Below are 22,581 nucleotides of genomic sequence, written 5' to 3'. Positions count from 1 at the left end.
TCCTTAAACACACACAGCAGATGTGTAACAATGCTGATAATAATCAGTGATCATTAGCAGCATCGGTGAGAACAGCTTCTTACTTATATACATGTAAGGATATGAAGGAGAACATGAACTCATGTTAGTGCACCTGTCACAGGCTCACATGCTGTTTTTATCACTTCTTTCTGTTTATTAAAGATGAGCTTCGTTCTTTCCTTCACTTTATTAAAACTACTTTCAGTTACTTCATTTGAAATACTCAGATTAAGTTCTTGTATCCTTTATCAAAACCCTGTGTGAATAATGAAGCTTCAGCAGAAACTCTGCAGAAAGTTGGTGACCTCTGTGCACTATGACCCTCAGCATCCTCTGACCCCACTCTGTGATTTTACGCTCCTACCACTTCATGGTTGAGCTGCTGTTGTTCCCAATCGCTTCCACTTTGTCATAATCCCACTAACAGCTGACTGTGGAATATTTAGCAGTGACTGGACTTGTTGCACAGGTATCATCCTATCACGGTACCAGGCTGGGATTCACTGAGCTCCTGAGAGCGACCCATTCTTTCACTGATGTTTGTAGCAGCAGTCTGCATGAGGAGGTGTTGGTTTATACACCTGTGGAAGTGACTGGAACGCCTGAACTCAGTGATTTGGATGCTGAGAGAGTATTTTTATAGTGTACATGGTTTTATAAAATACCCCATATTACCACTAGGTGTCAAATTCCACCTTCTGAAACAGATTATTGAGAGTTTGCTGGATGGTTTCTGCCTTGTTGGATTCTAATAGGAGTGCATCATGTCTGCTTGATTTTATAAAGGCTGTTTTTGTGGATGGATGTAGAACATAGAGATGCTCAATAGAAGAACCCTGGGGGAACTCCATGTGATTTTTTGTTTGCTCTGATTCATAATTACCCTTTGACATAGATTAGTTCCTACACTGTAAATATGATTTTAACATTTTCAGCATTGTGCCATCATCGAGCTCTGTTCTAAACCTGCTCAGTCATTTGAGGCACCAAACCTGGTTCACCTGCACTCTCATGACGTCTGTTTCAGACTTGCTGAAGCACTTTTCAGTGTTTGTTCTGGTTTTGAATGTGACGCCTTTGCTCCTATCAGAGCATCTTTTTGTTGGGGAGAACTGGTTGGTCTGCATGCTTCATATATACAAACAATGAATGCTGTGTACTTGCAGGAAACCACAGGGACAGTACAGACTGTTTCACATTGAGAAATACAAAAAAATAAAAAATAGATCGCTGGGAAAAATATGGACAACAATCCACCTATAATCATATCCTCCAATGCAGCTCACTGCTCTTATAGATGTTGTGAAGTGTGCCCAGAGTTTCAATGGGTGGCAGAGCAGAAAGCCTGAAACGTTTCTGGAAGGTCACAGAGTCACGTCCCATCAGGGGGTCAGGGTGGCTCAGCCTTTCCTGTCTTTCTCCACTGTGAGCTCTCAATAAAGGCCAAAAAATAATAACCAGACCAAAAGCTGTTCCTACCAACAATAATAGCAATAAGATTTTAACACAAACTAAAATGTGAAAAAAAAAAACATACTGGTGAACCTCAGCTTTGAATATGCCAAAGAGTCACAGCACTATTTTTTTTTAAAAATGAAAACACCTGAGCTGTTTTTTTTTATCTCTACAGTCATATCAGCTCAGGTCTCTTCCAGGGTTTGCACACAGTTTTGTTCCTCTTTGCTGAACCTGCTGCTCTGAAGGAAGCAGGAAGACGTGAGGACATCTGGAGGCATTTTTCAGTCTCTTTCTTTATGGCATAAAGCAGAGACCAGAGATTTTTCTGTGACAGTCATGAATTCAAATATAATTGAATTTCTAATATAGGAATCTAATTTAAATAGCATTAACTATGGCTGTGATTGTATCTAATAAACATTCCCAGCAGTCTGAAGAGGAAGCTGAAATGATTGACTTGCATTTAGTCTGGGACTTTTTGGGTGCATTCACCTGTGTGAGTGTGAAGCTCCGCCCATCTCAGAGGTGGATCTGTTCTCTCAGTTTGAACAGCCTGAGTCTCAGAGCTGTTTCAGAGACTCTGGTCAAACCTGCACAGTTCATCACTGAACAGCAGCCAAGATGAGCTCAGCTGAGCGTTCATGTAAGTGACTCCTCTTTATCCTGTTACTTCTGCCACAATGTGTCACATTAAACTCCTTGTGTTTAATATTAAAAAAGATTATTTATTTAGAAACTGCAAAAATGCATTCAGGACTCATCAGAAATGAAGGAGAAACAAATTACAGTATAAGGATATTTGACTGTAAATAAAAGTATTCAGATCTGCCATTTCTAAACTTTATATATGTTTATCAATAATTAAACTCAATACCATTTTTATTCTTACATATCCAGGAACAGAAAACAGCTGATTAAATTATTTCACAAACTGCCTTTAACGTGCGCTGCCTTTTAGCTAAGCTGATATTTTAATTGAATCCGACCCTGAAGGCAGCGTTAGAATAACTCCAGATTAAATTTTAACTCTCAGTTATTTAGACTCATTTTACATAACAATGAAAAAGCTGTTTGTTTCTTATTAATTATTGACTATTATAATATAAGCAGTTCATATTATTTTACTGGTGTGAATATTACAGCCATCTTTGCTTCATCGTGAGAATGAAACCATTTAAATATCCAATTTATGGAAAACTTTACATTTCAGAGGTAAAAAAAAAAAAAAGCTGAACTATAATATTAATGATGTTTTAACCATTTCTTTTAAACCTGATGCCAAATAACTGATTGTTTGCTCTAACCAGATCTTCCAGGTGAGTTGAAACCTGTATTTAACATCATCCTGCTGGGAAACTCTGGGACAGGAAAGAGCGCCTCAGGAAACACCCTCCTGAAGGCTGGAAAGCACCGGCGTAATCCAGGTCAGCTTTTTGCGTCTTATCCGAGCTCCACAGCAGTGACCACCACGTGTGAGCAGATCGTGGTGAAGATGTTTGGGAGACTTGTTGGAGTGGTCGACACCCCAGACTTCTTTAATGAAGACAAACCTGCAGATGAGGCACAGATACAGGAGTGTAAGAAGTACTGCAAGCCGAGGCAGTTTGTGATCTTACTTGTGATACAGCTGGGCCGCTTCACCGATGGTGAGAGAGGAATCTTACAGAAGCTGGAGAACGAGTTTGGCAGCATCAGGGACAACACCATCATCCTGTTTACACATGGAGAAGATCTGCACTGTAACGTGGAGGAGTTTATAGGTGACCGGAGTCACCTCAGGGACATTGTGGAGGCTTGTGGTAATCGTTACCACGTGTTCAGCAACAACTCCAACGACTCCAAACAGGTCAAAGCTCTCTTCGAGAGATTTGAACCCATGTTCCCAAACTTCAGAACAAAGGAATCATTTCCTCTGTTCTGCTGCGGTTAGCTTTGATTGAGTCACACCAAACAGCCACATGTTTGATTATTTTCAATTCAATTCAATTCAATTTTATTTATATAGCGCCAAATCACAACAAACTGTCGCCTCAAGGCGCTTTGTATTGTGGGTAAAGACCCTACAATTATGAGCAACAATGTTTCCAGCTTCCACAGAATAACCATAACATGCAGTTTGTGTTCGCTTTGGCTGACTCGCCCTCAGTGTCTGAATGAAAGCATGGAAACTATCTACAAGTTTGTGCAGAGTGTCGAGTACACGTGTGATCTTTGAAGCTGTCTCAGTGTATAATAATTACTATTATTTAATAACCTTCCATTCTATACATTTGCTTTAATATGTACTCTAAACTGCTGGACAAAGTTACTGAACATTTGTAAACTGATGTCAGATGTGAAGATAACTGATGACTTGTGTTCAGTAAGTGTGTAACTTCCATTAAACAGGCTGCAGTATGATGATGTGATGATGAGGAGGTAAATGAATCGTGGCTCACAGCCACTTTTTCTGAAACTGATGTTCATGTAAAGTAAAACTGCCAATAATAAACTCTTTAATCCATCTTTCCATGTTCAGTGTTATTATTTGTCCAGATGTTGTCACCGTGGTTTTTATTATTAGTTTATATCATGAATGAAGCACTTTAAGCTACAATTTGGATTTAAACATTATCTCTAAACTAAAAATTCATTTTCTTTGTCAGTCATTGAACACAGCAGCTAATCAGCTGTCACAGCATCACAACATACAACAAAGGTTATGAACCCAGAACTGATTCATAATCTAATTCATGTTTTCAGTCATATTTTTACTATCTATACATGTGTAGACAGTTCTGTGAGATATTTTCCTTTACATGATCTCTCATCTTTTCAGTCTATATGAACACTTTTCTTTTCATCAGTTCAGTAACATAAACTGAGTCTCTGTCACTGTCAGAGTGAAATAAGGTTTGTCTGAAGTATCTGAGCAACTAAATTATTCCTTAAAAACATTTTGATCACAACTTGATTATTAAATTAATTAATGTAGAAACAGGATATTAATAAATAGGCTAAATATATATGCAGTAATTATACTTTCAGCTGTCAGCATCTGCAGGAGAATCTTTAGGTGGCACAAATCCCTGAAAGTATGAGTGCTGGCACGCATTGTTAACAGGTCTCAGTAGATATTAATGCATATGAGCCTCAGTAACTATTTATTGTGACGGCCCTCTGCAGGGCCTGCTGTTGTTTGTTTGTCTGTTTGTTTGTGTTTTGCAGGTTCCTGGTGGGCGGAGCTAATCAGTCCAACTGGAAGCACCTGGCCAGTCTCCCTGGAGCATTTAAGAGCTGGCTGTCTCAGCCCTGGGAGGTTCTTCTGTTGGTCCCCTGTCCTCACCGCTGCAGTGTTTTGTGTGCGGGGCCTCGTGGTCTTTTGTTGGTGGAGGGACTGAGTGTTTTGTTTTGCCGTGCTTCTGGGTTGTCTCGACATGGTGCCAGTAATCCTGGTGGGTGTCAGCAGGTGCTTAATTGTTTGAGTACTGGTCCCCCTGGTAGGTGTGGCGACACGGCCCCTTTGGGTTTGTCGCATTTTTCTTTTGTTTGTAGTGTTGCAGTGAGCTTGGTTGGAGCATTTCTTTGCTCGGGGGCACAGCCATGGTTGTGGAGGGGTTGCCATTAATTGGTCGCCTTTTTTTTCGCACTGGTGGTATTTGGTGCATAAGTACCCGCCATTGACGCTGCATGAAGACTAGGCTGAGTTGGTGTCAGGCTAGATTTTTTTTTAAGCAGCGGTTTAGATTAGAGGGGATTTGTACTCTGTTTTATGATAGCACTTGTTGCGCTCCTGGATTTTGTCGGGTTTGGCATGTTGTGTAGGAAGTCTTGACTTGGTCTTTTATTTGTGTATTGTCGAACATGGCTGACATTGCTGACTTTGTTGAGGCTCCAGCAGAGGAGCGGTTGGACAAGTCTACTAAGGACCAGCTGTTAAAATTGGCAGATCATTATGGCATTGAAATCTCTGACAAACGGTTGAAGGATACTGTCAAGAGTATCTTAAAAGTGAATTTGAGTGAGAAAGGTGTGTTGCCTCTTGTTCAGGAGGAGGGGCTTAGTTCCCCTATTTTTGGTGGACGTCTCTCGGGTTTGGGTACTGGATTGACATTTGAACAGCAGAAGGAACTGTTTGTGTTGCAGCTAGAGTACGATGCCAGGAGGCAGAATGCAGAGCATGAGAAGCAGTTGGCCATGGAGAGAATGCGGTTTGAGGCTGAGCAGGCCAAGCTGGCTATGGAGAAATGCAGGCTTGATTTGATCAGAAGTGGGCAGCTGTCTTCTGAGAGTTCTGCTGAGCTGCAGGCTTCCTCATTGGGCCCTGAGCCTGAGCAGCATTTTGATGTTTTGCGCAACCTGAAATTATTGCCACGATTTAATGAGAAGGATCCAGAAACCTTTTTCTTGTTGTTTGAGCGCATCGCTGACACTAGACAGTGGCCTGAGTCTGCTCGCTCAATAATGTTGCAGTGTGTGTTGACTGGTAAAGCGCAGGAGGCCTACTCCTCTTTATCTGCAGCTAGAGTACTGACAGGGACTAGAAAGAGAGAGCAGATTTCTCCCATATTGGCTTCTCTTCATTGGCTCCCTGTTAAATCTAGAATAGAATTTAAAATCCTTCTCCTCACCTACAAGGTCTTGAATAATCAGGCCCCATCTTATCTCAAAGACCTCATAGTCCCATATCACCCCAACAGAGCACTTCACTCTCAGACTGCTGGCTTACTTGTGGTTCCTCGGATACTTAAGAGTAGAATGGGAGGCAGAGCCTTCAGCTTTCAGGCCCCTCTTCTGTGGAACCAGCTTCCAGCTTGGATTCAGGAGACAGACACCCTCTCTATTTTTAAGATTAGGCTTAAAACTTTCCTTTATGATAAAGCTTATAGTTAGGGCTGGATCAGGTAACCCTGAACCCTCCCTTAGTTATGCTGCTATAGGCCTAGTCTGCTGGGGGGTTCACATAATGCACTGTTTCTTCTCATTCACCTTATTTACTTCTTTTATACTCCACTCTGCATTTAATCATTAATTGATATTAATCTCTGGCTCTCATCCACAGCATGTCTTTCTCTCCCCTCAGCCCAACCGGTCGCGGCAGATGACTGCCCCTCCCTGAGCCTGGTTCTGCTGGAGGTTTCTTCCTGTTAAAAGGGAGTTTTTCCTTTCCACTGTCGCCAAGTGCTGCTCATAGGGGGTCGTTTTGACTATTGGGTTTTCTCTGTATTATTGTAGGGTCTTTACCCACAATACAAAGCGCCTTGAGGCGACAGTTTGTTGTGATTTGGCGCTATATAAATAAAATTGAATTGAATTGAATTGAATTGAATTATCCTCTGATGATAGCCAGAGGTACTCTGTTGTGAAAGCAGCTGTTTTGAAGGCCTATGAGCTGGTTCCTAAGGCTTACAGGCAACGGTTTCGGACGTGGAGAAGGGGTGAAAAGCAAACGCATCTTGAATTTGCCCGCGATTTATCTGTACATTTTATGCGTTGGTGTTCGGCCCTGCAGGTAGACAGCTTTGAGAACCTGTGTGACCTGATCATTTTGGAGCAATTTAAGAATTGCATCCCTGAGGCTATTGTTACGCATGTCAACAATCAGAAGGTGAAGACTGCTGCTGAGGCTGCTGCTTTGGCAGATGATTATTTGCTGACGCATAAGCATGCCGCTGGGGGCTTTGGGGCCCGTGGTGGTGTGGTTGGTACAGATAATGATAGTGTTGGACCTTCTGTTCTATCAGGTCAGTCTGAGGGCAAGGTTTGCAGCAGTTCATACAACCTTGGGAAGGTTTGTCATTTTTGTCATAAGAAAGCGCATTGGAAAGTTAATTGCTATGCTCTTAAGGCTAAATCGCGGCCCGTAGGAGCACTGTCACAGGGAACAGGTGCTTGCCTAGCTGTGTCTGCGTCTAGTTTGTCCCCAACCTGCTTGGCTGGTGAGGATATAGAACAGCTGGCGTACAGCTTAGAGTCTTTTTTGCCTTTTGTCTCTGATGGTTTGGTTTCCCTTGTGGGGAGTGAGGTGGAAGTACCGGTAAGGATACTGCGTGACACGGCAGCTTTTGACTCCTTCATCCAGGTTTCAGTTTTACCATTTTCAGAAGAGAGTGACACGGGATCCTCTATTACAGTTGTGAGTATGGGAATGAATAGTTTGCATGTTCCGCTGCATAGGGTCCTGTTGCGGTCTGCCCTCTTTCATGGTGAACTAATGGTGGGGGTGCGCCCTGCTTTGCCAGTTGCAGGTGTTACGTTGATTTTGGGTAATGGTGCTGCAGGGGCGCATGTCTGGGCTGATGTGCCTCCACCTTTGGTGGTGTCCTCAGCTCCTCTGGTGAAGGAACCGCCTGGGGAGGATGGACAGAGTTTGTCCGACGTTTTTACAGCATGCACAGTGACACGTTCAATGTCTGGGGCAAATGTTGCTCCTGTGTCCGACAGGTGTGAGGCCGCAGAGCTCTGTGCATTTTCTTTGTCTGATGTACCCTTTTCAGTTCCAAAGGATGAGCTGACGGTTGAACAGCATGCTGACCCTTCTCTCAAGAGCTTGTTTGAGAAAGTGCTCCCTACATCAGAGGTGAATGATAGTGCTGGGGGTTACTTCATCCTTGATGACCTGCTGGTAAGGAAATGGGTGCCTCATGGGACAATGGGCGTCGGGGACCCCATTGTTCAGGTTGTGGTGCCGGAAAGATACCGAAGTCTTGTGTTGAGGCTGGCTCATGATGAGTGGGGGCACTGGGGTGTTAAGAAAACATACGATCAGGTGTTGCATCATTGTTTCTGGCCACGGTTGAAAAGGGACATTACTCTTTATGTTAGGACATGTCAGCTCATGAGTAAGCCTAACCAGAGCGTTAAACCTGCTCCCTTAGTTCCCATTCCTACTGTTTCACAGCCTTTTGAGCATCTAATCATTGATTGTGTAGGTCCACTGCCTCGGTCTAGGTCTGGAGACATTTATTTCCTCACAGTTATGTGTTTGAATACCCGCTGCCCAGCTGCATACCCTCTGCGTACCATAACTGCTCAAAGTGTTGTTCATGCACTCACCCAGTTTATTTCTATTTTCAGTATTCCAAGGATCATTCAAACGGACCAGGGTTCAAACTTTTCCTCTCATCTGTTTTCCCAAGTTCTTAAACAGCTTCATGTCAAGCACAACAGGGCTTCGACCTATCATGCTCAAAGTCAGGGGGCTTTGGAGCGTTTCCATCAGACACTGAAATCCCTGTTGCGGGCATATTCTACTCAGATGGGGGGAGATTGGGAAGAAGGGTTACCATGGTTGATGTTAGCAGCTAGCGAAGTCACACAGGAGAGCACTAGGATTAGTCCTAATGACCTGGTGTTTGGCCATACCATGCGTGGGCCGCTGTCTTTGTTGCATGATCAGTGGAGAGAAGGCCTTGGCTCAGAGTAAAATGAAGAAGCTATTTGATCAAGGGGCTGAGCGCTGACAATTCATGGCTGGAGACCAGGATAATACTAATAATATTTTAACATAAAATACAACTGCGAGGTGTGTGAGAACCTTTGAGCCAGCCAGACTCTGGCAGTCCTCATCAACTAAATGTTACATGAGATGGAGATTATTCATACAGTGTAGTGAAAGCAGTATGTAACAGTCAGTATACGGATGGGTTCCTAGACATGAGTAGGTATCACCTCAAGGGGGCGCCTATTCCTTTTTTTTGCATTGTACTATACTACAGAGTAAGAACTGTTTTTTTCTCTCTCTCTTCTCTACACCGTCAGTGTACCGCACATATTGTTCAGAAATAAAGGAACTTTTCTCTCTGCACCGTCACAATTGGCGCCCGAACATATTTTGGACCTTCCCTCCTGGATACCGATTCAGCTTCAGACTAGAGGTGAATGTTTACAAGCTCACGGTGGATGTGGATGTCTGTTTCACGGGGTGAGTACAGTTTCTGAGAGGAGTACGTCGTGATCAGTGTTAGCTGGAGCTAGTCATTGCCTGCATATCGCTGGACCTCGTAATGAACTGTCCCGGTCGGATTAAATTCCTGAGAGCTGTGCTAGTCTGCTGAAGAGGAGAATATATTTAAATGACAATGATACGGACAGACGGTGCTGCACAAATAACGCAGCAGTGGCGGTGGAGAGAAATACGCCTGTGAGCTCGTTTGTTTCTTTGTACAAGAAGATTTCACATTTCATATTTTTTTTGGACTCTACCATAAAGGTTGAAAGAACGAAATGGCATTTGAACCAGATTTTTCTATTTTTGACCCTGACATGGATATTAGACCTAGTCAATCTGTATCGCCACATCAGGGAGCTCCAGACCTCTGTCAGCAGGTTCTGGAATTAAAAGATGATGTCAAGCAGCTGAGGCATGTCCTTCATAACACATTGTCCCTGCAACAGAAAATGCTGAATCATCTGGACAGAGTTAGTTCCTGTGAGCCTGGGGGACCTTCTGCACAACAGTCTCCTGCAGCTCCTGTGGCCACCTCAACACCATATGTGCCTCCTGTGAATATCAGTGCGAGGCAATCCAATGACACCTTCCCTAATCCCGGAACTCAGAGGGACCTGCATAGCTCTCTACTACAGACTCCTTCAGCTGAGCTAACCAACACCACAAGAGTGATTGCTGCTGCACTACACCACGCCAAGCTGGAACCACCAGTATTCGCTGGGGATGGTGACGCGCAGGCAGAGGACTGGTTACAGGCTGTGTCAGCATACAAGTCTACTCTGAACTTAACTGACGTCCAGATTCTGAATGAGTTGCCCCATTTTCTAACAAAAGAGCCTAGAAAGTGGTTTAGAGCCCTTAGTTCACACATTAACTCATGGGCGCACTTCTGCCAACTTTTCAGAACAGTCTTTCTGCCCACTGACAACCAGGAAAGAATTCTCAGAGGCATACTTGACTGTGTCCAGTCGGTTGAGGAACCACTACCGACATTTGTGGCTCACATGTTGAGTGAGTTTAATAAACTAAGTTGCCCACCACCTGAAAAAGAGCGTATTCAACTAATATGTAAACATTCACTTGAAAAATACAGGGTGGCGCTGTATGGCTCGCCCGTGTCTTCTGTGACGGAGTTGTTGCTCAGGGCTCATGAACTGCATGCTGTACTGGGACCTGATAGCCATCAGAATCCCCAAAAAAGACAATGGCGGCAGCAGAGAGCTGAGCCATACTGTTATAAGTGCTCAAGCCCCGGATATACATCGAAAACGTGTCCTTCCTGCAATCAGGACCGTAGTCAACAACACATGTCGGCTCGGTTCCATAATGAGATCACTCCCACTACTTCCCTAGACACACCGGGAGCTGAAACGGACAATGGAAACTTCAGCCCACCTGTAGACACAGCACCCCAAAGGCAAATGGGAAACTTCAGGGGGGGGAGGATATTTCGTCGAGGCAATCCTCCCCCCAGACGTTAACCGAGCCTCACCCTCCTGCGAATGAATTCTACGTCCTTGGTCATGTGGAGGACAACGATTCTACTTCTACCTGGAACACTCCATTTGAGACTAAACTGAACTTTAATGGAACCTGCATCAAGGCGACTCTGGACACAGGCGCTTCACTTTCGGCTGTACGTGCAGATCTCATTAATGCAAATGGGGTTTGCCCACAGAAAATACATCAATGGCAGGGGCCACCAGTGAACCTAGTGGACAACGCCCCTTGCCTTCCAGATGGAGTGGTTTGGCTGAGTATCGGCTTTATGAACAAGCGTTTTTATCAACGCTTCGCCATCATCCATAACCTGTCTTCCCCTTTCATATTAGGGATGGACTTTATGATGAGAGCCTCAGTAACCATACATATACCAACAAGAACAGTTTTTATTGATGACAGTCCATGTCCTGCCGTGGATGAAAATGAGGAACACAACCTTGAAATGTTTCCTGTTAGACAGACTATTATGTCTCTAACTATTTTGTCAGACACCATAGAGTCAAAAGTGGCTGAGGCAAGCCTGGAGGAGGCACAAAAATCAGATCTGTATGATCTTCTTTCTCACCACGGCTCCACTTTTGATGGCCGCCTTGGACACACTGCAATGTCAGAACATGTGATCGATACCGGAACCGCCAAGCCCATAAATCTTCCACCCTATCGCTCATCACCAACCAAAAAGCGTTTGATAGAGGATCAAGTGCGACAAATGCTAGAGGACAACATAATCGAACCCTCCACCAGTCCATGGGCTGCTCCAGTGGTGGTTGTGAATAGACCTGGTTCTGATCCAAGATTCTGTGTGGATTATAGGGGTTTAAACCAAGTCACACAAAAGGACTCCTATCCATTACCACGTATTGACGAATCCCTCGACTTTCTGGCAAGAGGAAAGTACATCTCCACCCTGGATCTGGCTCGAGGATATTGGCAAGTTGCTGTTTCAGAGGACTCCCGACCAAAAACAGCTTTTGTGTCTCACTGTGGCCTTTACTAGTTCCGTGTGCTGCCATTCGGCTTATGCAATGCGCCAGCAACATTTCAAAGGCTCATGAATTCAGTGTTAGCGGGCCTGATCTACAAAACATGCGCGGTGTACCTTGATGACATCGTGGTGGCATCTCCCACATTCGAGCAGCACTTGAAAGATTTGGGGGAGGTCCTGAGCAGACTCGAAGCAGCTGGCCTCACTTTAAAACTGAAAAAGTGCCAGTTCTGTCTGAGTGAGTTCACATTTCTGGGTTATCGCATCACACCGGCAGGCATAAAACCTGACCATGATAAAATCAAAGCTGTCGTTGATTTTCAGTCGCCATCTACAGTGAAACAGGTCAGACAGTTCCTGGGACTCACGGGCTACTATCGGCGCTTTGTCCAGGATTATGCGCGGCATGCTGACCCACTCCATAAGCTCATACAGAAGGACACTGTTTTTCACTGGGACGACAAATGTCAGCAAGCCATGAATGTTTTGAAAGACCGAGTCACGTCAGCTCCTGTGTTAAGATTTCCAGACTTTGCCAGACCCTTCTACGTTCATGTTGATGATATCCTACTGATATCCTGCCAGAACACGCTGTTCTAGGCAGTTTGGACCTCCGTTCCCTGCCCCCAGTGTTATTGTCGGATCGTTCGCACATGAGGCAGCTACAAATGGATGACCCTGTGACCGGTCAGATCCTCAGAGACATTGAATCAGACTCATCAGCTCAAATGGACAGTACATGCCAAGAACAGTATACTGTCTACGACAGTTTGCTGTACTACAGAGACCGAAAGGCTGTGTGCAGTTTACACCCATTAAAGGAACTTAAACTTTTTGCCCCAACATCTCTTCGTGGAACCCTGCTGAGCTATTACCATGACCACCCCACTGCTGGCCATCTTGGTGTTTCCAAAACACTAATGAGACTACGACACAGGTTCTTTTGGCCTGGCATGGCAGGTGATGACAAACGTTATGTCACTTCTTGCTCAGTCTGCCAACTCACAAAACCAAGTCAACAGAAACAAGCTGGTCTCATGGTCCCTATCATGCCCCAAAAACCTTGGGAATACACAGGGGTGGACTTTGTGGGTCCCTTGCCCCGTACTCAATCGGGAAATGCTTATTTGCTAGTTTTTGTGGACTATTTTTCGAAGTGGATTGAGGTGTGTGCAGTTAGAGAAGCCACAGCTCAGGTCGCAGCTACCAAGTTCTTAAGTGAAATATTTGCTAGACATGGTAGCCCCACCTACCTCATTTCAGATAGAGGCTCTCCTTTTGTTAGTGAGCTGTTTGAACACACTGTGTCAGCTCTAGGCTCAACACACAGGCTTACTACAGCCTATCACCCACAAACAAACGCGACAGAGCGCGTGAACAGAACACTCAAAACAGCTATCCGTGCCTATGTGAGTGACAAACACACTGCTTGGGACCGGTTTCTACCACAAATCTGTTTTGCACTTCGCACAGCCCCGCATGACAGCACAGGTCTTAGCCCATCCATGATGTTGTATGGTCGTGAGCTGGACACGCCTCTCGATCTGATCACTCAGCCAAGCTGTGATGGACTGGATGACCCAGACGTGCAGTATCCGGAGACTCTGAGAGCCACCCTCAGGGATGCTCATCACCACGCCAGGGCTGCGTTGGACCTCAGCCATAGAAGACAGAAACACTACTACGACTTGAGACGCCGCCATTCTGCCTTTGGGATTGGTGATCTTGTTCGAGTGAAGTCTCACCCAAGGTCGGATGCTTTGGCCAATTTTACAGCTAAACTGGCACCGCTGTTCAAAGGCCCTTTTCGTGTCAGTCAGAAACTAAGCGACGTGAACTACAGACTGATAGATGTTGAAACTGGAGCCGATGCTGGGGTTTTCCATGTCGTGAACATGCAGCCTTTCCATACTTGGGACTCTGCCAACTGCAAGAAGACTGCCGGTGCGGCTGCACAAGTGGATCACATGGACGATGACTTTGAGGACGGTTCTCTTCAGAGTGACGCCGTCCTTGACCTCCCTCCAGGTGATGTGTTTTGTGATGTGCCATATGACATTCAACACTCACAGGTGCCTCTCAGCGCCGGTGAGACCCATGCTGATGAGACTGAGTCTGGCCAAGCTTCAGGTAGTGCTGGCCGTTACAATCTGAGAGCCCGGCGTCATCCCAGGATCACGACTGGTTGGTCAGATCATAAATGGACAAATATCTATCATACTGACAGGCTTGACAGAGTGTAAAGTTATATTTGTTCAGGTTGATATGTGCATGTAATTTTCAGTTAAATATGTTATGTTGAAAATTTTGTGGTTACTAAACAAAACAAACGTGCACACAAAAGCTTTTGATTATTTGGGATGATGGTGGTTTTGCTGTCGCCCATAGTTACATAGGAAGACTTTTGTTTATCCCTTGATTGTCTTTTGGAGGGATTGTGTTCATAAAACGAAGAAGATTTCTACACTCATTTTATGTTTGTTTTTGGAACCCAAGCTGGCTATATGGTTATCCACTGATATGTGTACAGGTGTGATTTGATACCTGCCCCATGTGTGCCTGCAGTTTTACAGCTATGTGTTGCTTTGTTAACTTCTGTACTGGTGTCTATAGTCGTGTGCGGCTGAGGACAGCCTTTATTTACCAGGGGGGCATATGTAACAGTCAGTATACGGATGGGTTCCTAGACATGAGTAGGTATCACCTCAAGGGGGCGCCTATTCCTTTTTTTTGCATTGTACTATACTACAGAGTAAGAACTGTTTTTTTCTCTCTCTCTTCTCTACACCGTCAGTGTACCGCACGTATTGTTCAGAAATAAAGGAACTTTTCTCTCTGCACCGTCACAAGTACAGCCAAATAGGGTTGCAACTATTGATTATTCCATTGATTGAGTGATCCGATTAGAAATACTTCTCTCGTATTTACAATTCATCTGCATTTTTTAAATTCCGTACTGCAGTTTTTTCCCTGTGTGAAACAAACAGGGTGGATGCAGCAGCTACAAAGTTCTCTTTTCTTCACTTACTGATCAGGTGGTTGATGAAGGACCTCCAGCTGTTTCAAAGTAAAGGTTTTAACAGTGGTTACAGGAAAAAGCGCTGCTGCTTTGGGCGCCAGAAAAGCGTTTCCTTTCCTTCCATCCGAGCTCATCGGTAACGGTTCCGCCTTTTTTGCGCTTGCTGCGTGTGCACAGACTGCAGTAAAACAGCTGCTGCTGCTGTTAATGCTTTTTATCTTGACGCTTCTGTCTTCACACCGTTTGATATATTCCGAACCAAACAAGGCACGTGTGTGATGTAATCACACAAATGCGTCCTCATGTTGGTGGAATCGTTGAGCGGAATCGTTAAGCAAGCAGACTAACGATTCCAAGGAGTTGAATTACTGGGAACCGGTTCTCGATTCCCATCACTAATTATAAATGAAATGTTTGCTTTGTGTTCTATCAATAGATTCATTCTAGGCTCAGCAACCGAGACGAGAGAATCCCCCGCCTGCTGCTTTCCTTCTGTTACAACCTGTCAGACCATGGCAGAAAGCTACATGCACCACACAGCAGGCAGAGGGCGCCCATTACCCCACAGGTGGAGTAGTGCGGTAGGCGCTGCTGCGGCAATCGCAATGTGTAGGGGGAGGGGGGCGGTCGTGCCGCCCTAGATGAGAAGCTGCCCTGGGCGGCTGCCCATGTCGCCCATATCAGGAACCCCCACTGGCTATGAAGGATCATTTGTTCTTTCAGTTCTCAACACACACAGACACAAGCTATTTTCTTGGGGGTGCTATGACTTTTCCAGGGGGGCTATAGCACCCCCTAGCACCCTCCCTGGCGCTGCCACTGCTATAATGTGATTTTGGAACCATCTAAATATACGGCAAATGGGCTCTCCCGTTGTATTGTCATGTAGTCAATTATCAATTCAATTCAATTTTTCAATTCAATTTTATTTATATAGCGCCAAATCACAACAAACTGTTGCCTCAAGGCGCTTTGTATTGTGGGTAAAGACCCTACAATAATACAGAGAAAACCCAACAGTCAAAACGACCCCCTATGAGCAGCACTTGGTGACAGTGGGAAGGAAAAACTCCCTTTAACAGGAAGAAACCTCCATCAGAACCAGGCTCAGGGAGGGGGGGTCATCTGCCGCGACCGGTTGGGCTGAGGGGAGAGAAAGACATGCTGTGGAAGAGAGCCAGAGATTAATATCAATTAATGATTAAATGCAGAGTGGAGTATAAACAAAGTAAATAAGGTGAATGAGAAACAGTGCATTATGTGAACCCCCCAGCAGACTAGGCCTATAGCAGCATAAATAAGGGAGGGTTCAGGGTCACCTGATCCAGCCCTAACTATAAGCTTTATCATAAAGGAAAGTTTTAAGCCTAATCTTAAAAATAGAGAGGGTGTCTGTCTCCCGAATCCAAGCTGGGAGCTGGTTCCACAGAAGAGGCGCCTGAAAGCTGAAGGCTCTGCCTCCCATTCTACTCTTAAGTATCCTAGCTCTCAGACTAGCTCTCAGACTGCTGGCTTACTTGTGACAAGTAAGCCAGCAGTCTGAGAGCGAAGTGCTCTATTGGGGTGATATGGTACTATGAGGTCTTTGAGATAAGATGGGGCCTGATTATTCAAGACCTTGTATGTGAGGAGAAGAATTTTAAATTCTATTCTAGATTTAACAGGGAGCCAATGAAGAGAAGCCAATATGGGAGAAATATGCTCTCTCTTTCTAGTCCCTGTCAGTACTCTAGCTGCAGCATTTTGGATCAGCTGAAGGCTTTTCAGGGAGCTTTTAGGACAGCCTGATAATAATGAATTACAATAGTCCAGCCTAGAAGTAATAAATGCATGAATTAGCTTTTCAGCATCACTCTGAGAAAGGATGTTTCTAATTTTAGAAATATTGCGCAAATGCAAAAAAGCGGTCCTGCATATTTGTTTAATATGTGCATATCAACGCAGAGGGAGCTCTATAACACTCAATGAGGGCACCCTGAACGTTGATTAACGTTACAATTCATCTGTATTTTTTAAATTCCGTACTGCAGTTTTTTCCCTGTGTGAAACAAGCAGGGTGGATGCAGCAGCTACAAAGTTCTCTTTTCTTCACTTACTGATCAGGTGGTTGATGAAGGACCTCCAGGGGGGGTACCCAGCACGTTTAGGAGTGACGCAGAGGGACCCCGCCCAAGCGTCCATATGTGAAGAGTAAGGAGGGAGAACGAGTTGCTCTGGCTGCGGTCTCCCAAAACAGGGGGAACAGATTTTCGAACAACACTCGTCCTATCTGCACAAGTTTCTAATATAATTGGAAAGAAATGATTATAAAATAAAAAAAAAATAAAAAATTGTGAAATGAAAATTAAAAAATGTTTTTAAAAAATGACCTATTTTTCGTTTTTCAATATTGGTATCAAAACGTAAAAACGAATGACCAAAAAGTACACAGACCCATGAACATCAGTAATATTTAATTTGGGGACCGTTGGCAATTTAAGCGGTCGAGTCATTATTCAGACTTCATGCAGAGAAATCTGTTGGCTCTTCTGTAGCGGGTCTCTCATTATTTACACAGAAAAGTCTTGACTCTCCCTCAGCATCTGTAGCTTGTGTAGAGATCTTCACAGAAGTACTAACTCACTAATCAAGTATACACAAAGTGGGAAACATCATTCTTTGTTTTACTGGTAGCCACACTGCAGCGCACGGAGACAAGAAGGCTCCACCTTTATTACCATATAACATAGTGTAATAGCACTACTTTGTGGTGCGAACGGTTACACTCTACTATAAGGTGTGCGCGTGAGTTTAAAGTTTTGGCGAGTCAACATCTAAGTAGTACACAGCAAAATCAGAAGTGTTAGATTTCAAGTGTTGTCTGTTAAAAATACAGTGTTAATTCAACACTTGTTTAGTCTAGATCAACGATATAAGTGTTAGTTTCCCAAAAGAGTTGGTGTCATTCCAGGGAGTTAAATTTAAGTAACTCTATCTGGTGTTAAGTTTAAAATCAACACCTGACAGAGTTGCTCCCAGAATTTCAACGTATCTGTGACGTGTTTGTTCAAGAGCGGGACAGCAGCAGTCTCATGCAGTCTGGAGCTTACATCGTGACAAGGTAAGTTTTTGCATGATATTTTTTATGGCTGCATTCATTTTCCCTTTGCGCAAGTTTATTGATTAATACATAGTTTGCTTAACGTAAGTATATGCGTTTGGATATCACGGTATATATGTACAACTGCAATTTTTTGTGAGAGGTTAAAGCTAGCCAAACTGGTGTAGCATGAGGTGTCAGGTTAGCTGAACATTAAAACTTATAAAATCTGAAGGCCATCTGAGTTAACATATTTAGCTGTGGTGTCGTTTTCTTGACATTCTTGGCTTTAATATGGCATAATGTATCGAGGGGGTAGAGTGCCTGTGCTGGACCCGGGGCTTGAGCTCCTGCTTGTCGATGGACAGGTGCTAAAATCAGAAAAGCTATGAGAGGCCGGTGGTATGTTTCTGCTGGAAGAATAGCTGGAGAGAGAAAAAACACACCGGGCCGCCACACCAAGTCCTGCACTAAACCCGGAGCTTTTAATCGGCAGGAGTAGTTTATTTATTTATCATTTTCTAAGTTTTGGGCTAAATTAAAAAAAAGTTTTAACTTTAGCTTGTTAGCGGAGCTGGCAACAGGGTCGCATACCCTCCCGCCATCACCTGCTGCCATGGGTAATAAAGGTCTGAAATGCTGCTGAGTTTTTATAACTTTACTCAATGCTGCAGCTCTCCATGCATATAAAAAATAACGTCACTGTCATGTTTATACCTTCAAGTGATGTTATATTGTCAAACTCTTTATTTATGGGTGTTGGTGCTGTTAGTCGTCATGACGGCATACAGGCTGAGCGATCCACAGTATTCCTGACCTTGCGCCATTACCCATAATTCGAAGCGGAATCCCGTAGTTTACTTTGTAAATTCAAGTGGCATCTTTTGTTTTTGGAAGTGAATTTGGGATTATTAATGGGATTATTAATTGACTACCAGTAGTATTTTGAAAATCCAGATTTTGATTTAACACTTTCCATTGAGTTAATATATTTTAAACCTTATTCAGTGTTAAATTAACAGATATATGGTATTAACTACACACTGGTGTTAGGTAAATTCAACACTGATGTGTGTTAGATTTCAACTATTGAGAGTGTTGTTTTAACTGTATCATGGTGTTAACTGTTTAACACTTTCAAAAGTGTTATTTTACCCTATCTAGAGTGGACCAATATAGACACTTTGAAAGTGTTGAATTCAACTCTTCCAAATTTGCTGTGTAAGTAATGAATGTTTTTCTGCTTTTTTTTTTTTTTTAGGAATAATTATTATTCAGGGTTCTAGCCAGAAAAAAAAATCGTTGTACTATGCAGTGATAACAAAGATATCTTATCTTGTATTTAAAACTTCACAGATCAAGCTGGGCAACATACCGATGCTAATGCAAATGACAGTTGCTAACTAACCGTTATAACTGCTGAAATTCTCAGCAAGACCTAGCACCCCGTTACTATGCTGCAGTTGGATGGTATTGAAATAAAACTGTTTTTGTGACACAAAATAAACTTTTATGATGCTTTATGATAAAGTAGGTACTTGGATAAACCCACTCGCACATGCCAACAGTGTGTTACGACACCGGAGCAAGAATTAGCGATTCGTGTTGATTCGCTCTGCGCTAAATGGGACACCGCAGCTCCCGGTGTCCGCATATGACATCATTTTAACTGTCCGCAGTCGGGGGTCTCCCCCAAAGTTTGTCCGGCTCAGATCGATCCAGCCATTCGCTTCCGCTCATCCTGTTCAGGGTCACGGGGGGGCTGGAGCCTATCCCAGCTGTCATAGGGCGAGAGGCAGGGTACACCCTGAACAGGTCGCCAGCCTGTTGCCGGCTCAGATCCAGTTTCTCTAAAAGAAGTTATAGTTTTACAAAGAGAGGTGAATTTTGACCCAATATTTTGTGCCCTCACACCCCTCATACCACCAAGAAAACCCTCTATATCGATTATTTGGTCCCTTAATCACAAAACTATGAAGTTTGAAACGATAATTCGACCGCGCCGGCACTTTACTAGGCACTGCCTTTGCCACGTGACATTTGCGAGGTACCAGGAATCGCCGAAAAAACAAGTTTTATTATTTTTGATCAATGCATGAACTTATTTTTTTCCCCCAGATATACAAGTTGCAATGGATCAGATTAATAAAAAAAAATCTAAATACAATTTCTAATAAATATATTAAAGATATATTAAATATAAATAATTTAATCCAAATATGATAAATATTATACAAATAGGATAAATAATTCAATTTTCATTTTCTTTTCAGGAACATGATGAATACAAGGCGGATTTTCATGTTCTTGATAATTATGGGAATCAAGTTTTGACTTGTATTAGGAGGAGGTTTTACAAGTAATTGCTTGCTAATATGAGTCCATCAGCCTTTTTCATTTGCAGATTTAAAATCATTGTCAAATTCCCTTCATGTTGATATACTACTTGCTATATTTTGGATAGGATCAAAATTTCACAGTGATGACCGCGTCACCTTGAAGGTTTAAGGTCCATTTAAATGCTAATGCCAGGATCATAATGTAAATGCAATCCTAAATGTGATAGGTACCTGTGCAATTGCTAAGAAAGTGATTGAAAGTCTGTTTGAAGATGTACTACATTTTATTTCAAAATCATATAATAAAATCACAGTTTTTTCATTGTTTTACCATTAAAATGTATTAATGACTTGGCCCCAAATTTGCTGGATTAAAATTCCACTAGAATGTGAACCCCTGGTCTGATTTCCAAAAACTAAAGTGTTCTGTAATCTGTGGGAAGACTTCTAATAATTTAGCTTAGAACTGAAATCAAACTGACAACTTTAAAAATTTATCCAAGTACCTACTTTATGGAAGGATGTATGAGAAAATAAGGCTGTTTTTCCGCTTCAAATTCCTATTCCAATAACTCAGAGTCCAGTATATTTTGAAAGCAAAACTGTGTGTTTTCATTCACAGAATGGACAGAATGGACACCTACATGGACAAACTCAGGGACATGGGAAAAGAGCTAGCAGTGAGTGAAATTGCACCTATACACCTGTGTATAATACACAGTCATCACCTCTGCTGCCAAGTCATACAATGAATAAAAATGACTATACTTATGTTTTAATTTTATGATCGCTTTAAAGAGGAACAATTACCACCTTATGTCAAAAAAGTGATTTATGAGGGGCAATAAAACGTGATTTATGACATGTCATATATCCTATTTCATATGTATGTATATATGATAAACGGTCCGTGGAATGTTTGTCAGGAATGCTTTTGTAAACACATTTTTATTGCGGTTACTTGTAATTTTTATATAAATAAATGAAATAATACAAGAGGCGGGGAGTCTAAAGGCCGTTACACACGTAAAAACTGTGTTGCGTAAAAACAACACAAAATTAAGATTCCTTCGGATGCAAACTTGTGTGTAACCCATAGACGGACATGTTGCGTTTTTAAATCTTCCTCATAAAACGCACTGTGAAAAAAATGCAGTCGACATCACACGATGATGGAAAGAGGTCCTGATTTTTGTTTTTTTGAAATTCTTCATTTTTATTTTGAGACAGCAAAAAATAAATAAATAAAAAATGTCCATTTGCTGTCCTTTCATTTTTACAGAAATAAAAACAGAGCAAACAAAAGAAAAAGAAGAGAAAAAGAAGGACCCACAGAATCATTAATTCAGTACCTCTGCAAAATCTGACTTTAAGGGCTTCATGTATCTGACACATAAAACCCACACACTGATAAATTTTAGGGGTGGGACTCGATTAAAAAAATTTATCTCATTAACACTGCATGAAAAGTGGGTTTTCAACAGTTTCTTGTATGTAATATTGCCGTGCGCCTTGAGCTTTAGGGCTCTCAGCAGGAGGCTTTGGCCAGAACAATAAACTGTAGGGAAACTGCCGTGGACTCTCTGTGTCAGTGCCCCCTCAGCCCCCCCCCTCTCCTCAGGTCTAGGGCAGGCTCTCATATGTAAAGGAGGTTTCTGTGAGTCATACAAATGCAAATCAAGTACTCACCAGTGGTCTACCCCTCCCAACAGTTGTAAGCAGCATATTTTTATTTTGAGATATTTGTAATCAAATTTACATTATCATCTTTTAAGCCTTCTTCCATTTCAATGTGACTACACATAAATTATACAGCGAAACATTCAAACAAGACTAAACTCAGAAGAAATCATTCATTGTTGCGCGCCATGTGGCTTTAATTCTTATGATGATGATGTTTGGCTCCACTTTGGCTTTAAAGTTGTGTTCTTTCTTCTATGTGTGTGTTCTGGTGGAATTTCAGGAAGAGCAGAAGAATGAAAGATTGTGTTTCTACAGGGCAACCTGTAGAGAAACTCTGAAATACACTGGGGCCATGGTCGGCATTTCAGCCGTAGGGCTGACAGCTCTGTGAGTGTGTATACACACACACACACACACACAAATAAGTTTCCTGTTTTTTTTTCTTGTGCTTATATCGATCTTTTATTTCTGATTTTTTTCAGTGCCATCAAAAAAAAAAAATTTTTTTTTTGTTGGCGCCTGTAATTCCACCCCTTGTTGGCATTGCCGCACAAATTGATTGTG

The 22,581-nt window shown here is 42.9% G+C and overlaps 1 protein-coding gene across 1 annotated transcript; it reads left to right on the top strand.

The window, feature by feature from the left end:
* The first annotated feature begins 2,048 nt into the window (after positions 1 to 2,048).
* Positions 2,049 to 3,955, top strand: LOC115789803 (GTPase IMAP family member 2-like). Its single transcript, XM_030743326.1, has 2 exons — positions 2,049 to 2,122; positions 2,787 to 3,955. The coding sequence occupies exons 1-2, from the start codon at positions 2,101 to 2,103 to the stop codon at positions 3,407 to 3,409; spliced, it is 645 nt and encodes a 214-aa protein (XP_030599186.1). The 5' UTR covers positions 2,049 to 2,100; the 3' UTR covers positions 3,410 to 3,955.
* Positions 3,956 to 22,581: the final 18,626 nt, after the last annotated feature.

Source organism: Archocentrus centrarchus, chromosome 12, assembly GCF_007364275.1.
Source record: "Archocentrus centrarchus isolate MPI-CPG fArcCen1 chromosome 12, fArcCen1, whole genome shotgun sequence".
Lineage (NCBI taxonomy): Eukaryota > Metazoa > Chordata > Actinopteri > Cichliformes > Cichlidae > Archocentrus > Archocentrus centrarchus.
Note: the sequence above shows the minus strand (reverse complement) of the source record. Positions and strands in the feature narration are given on the sequence as shown.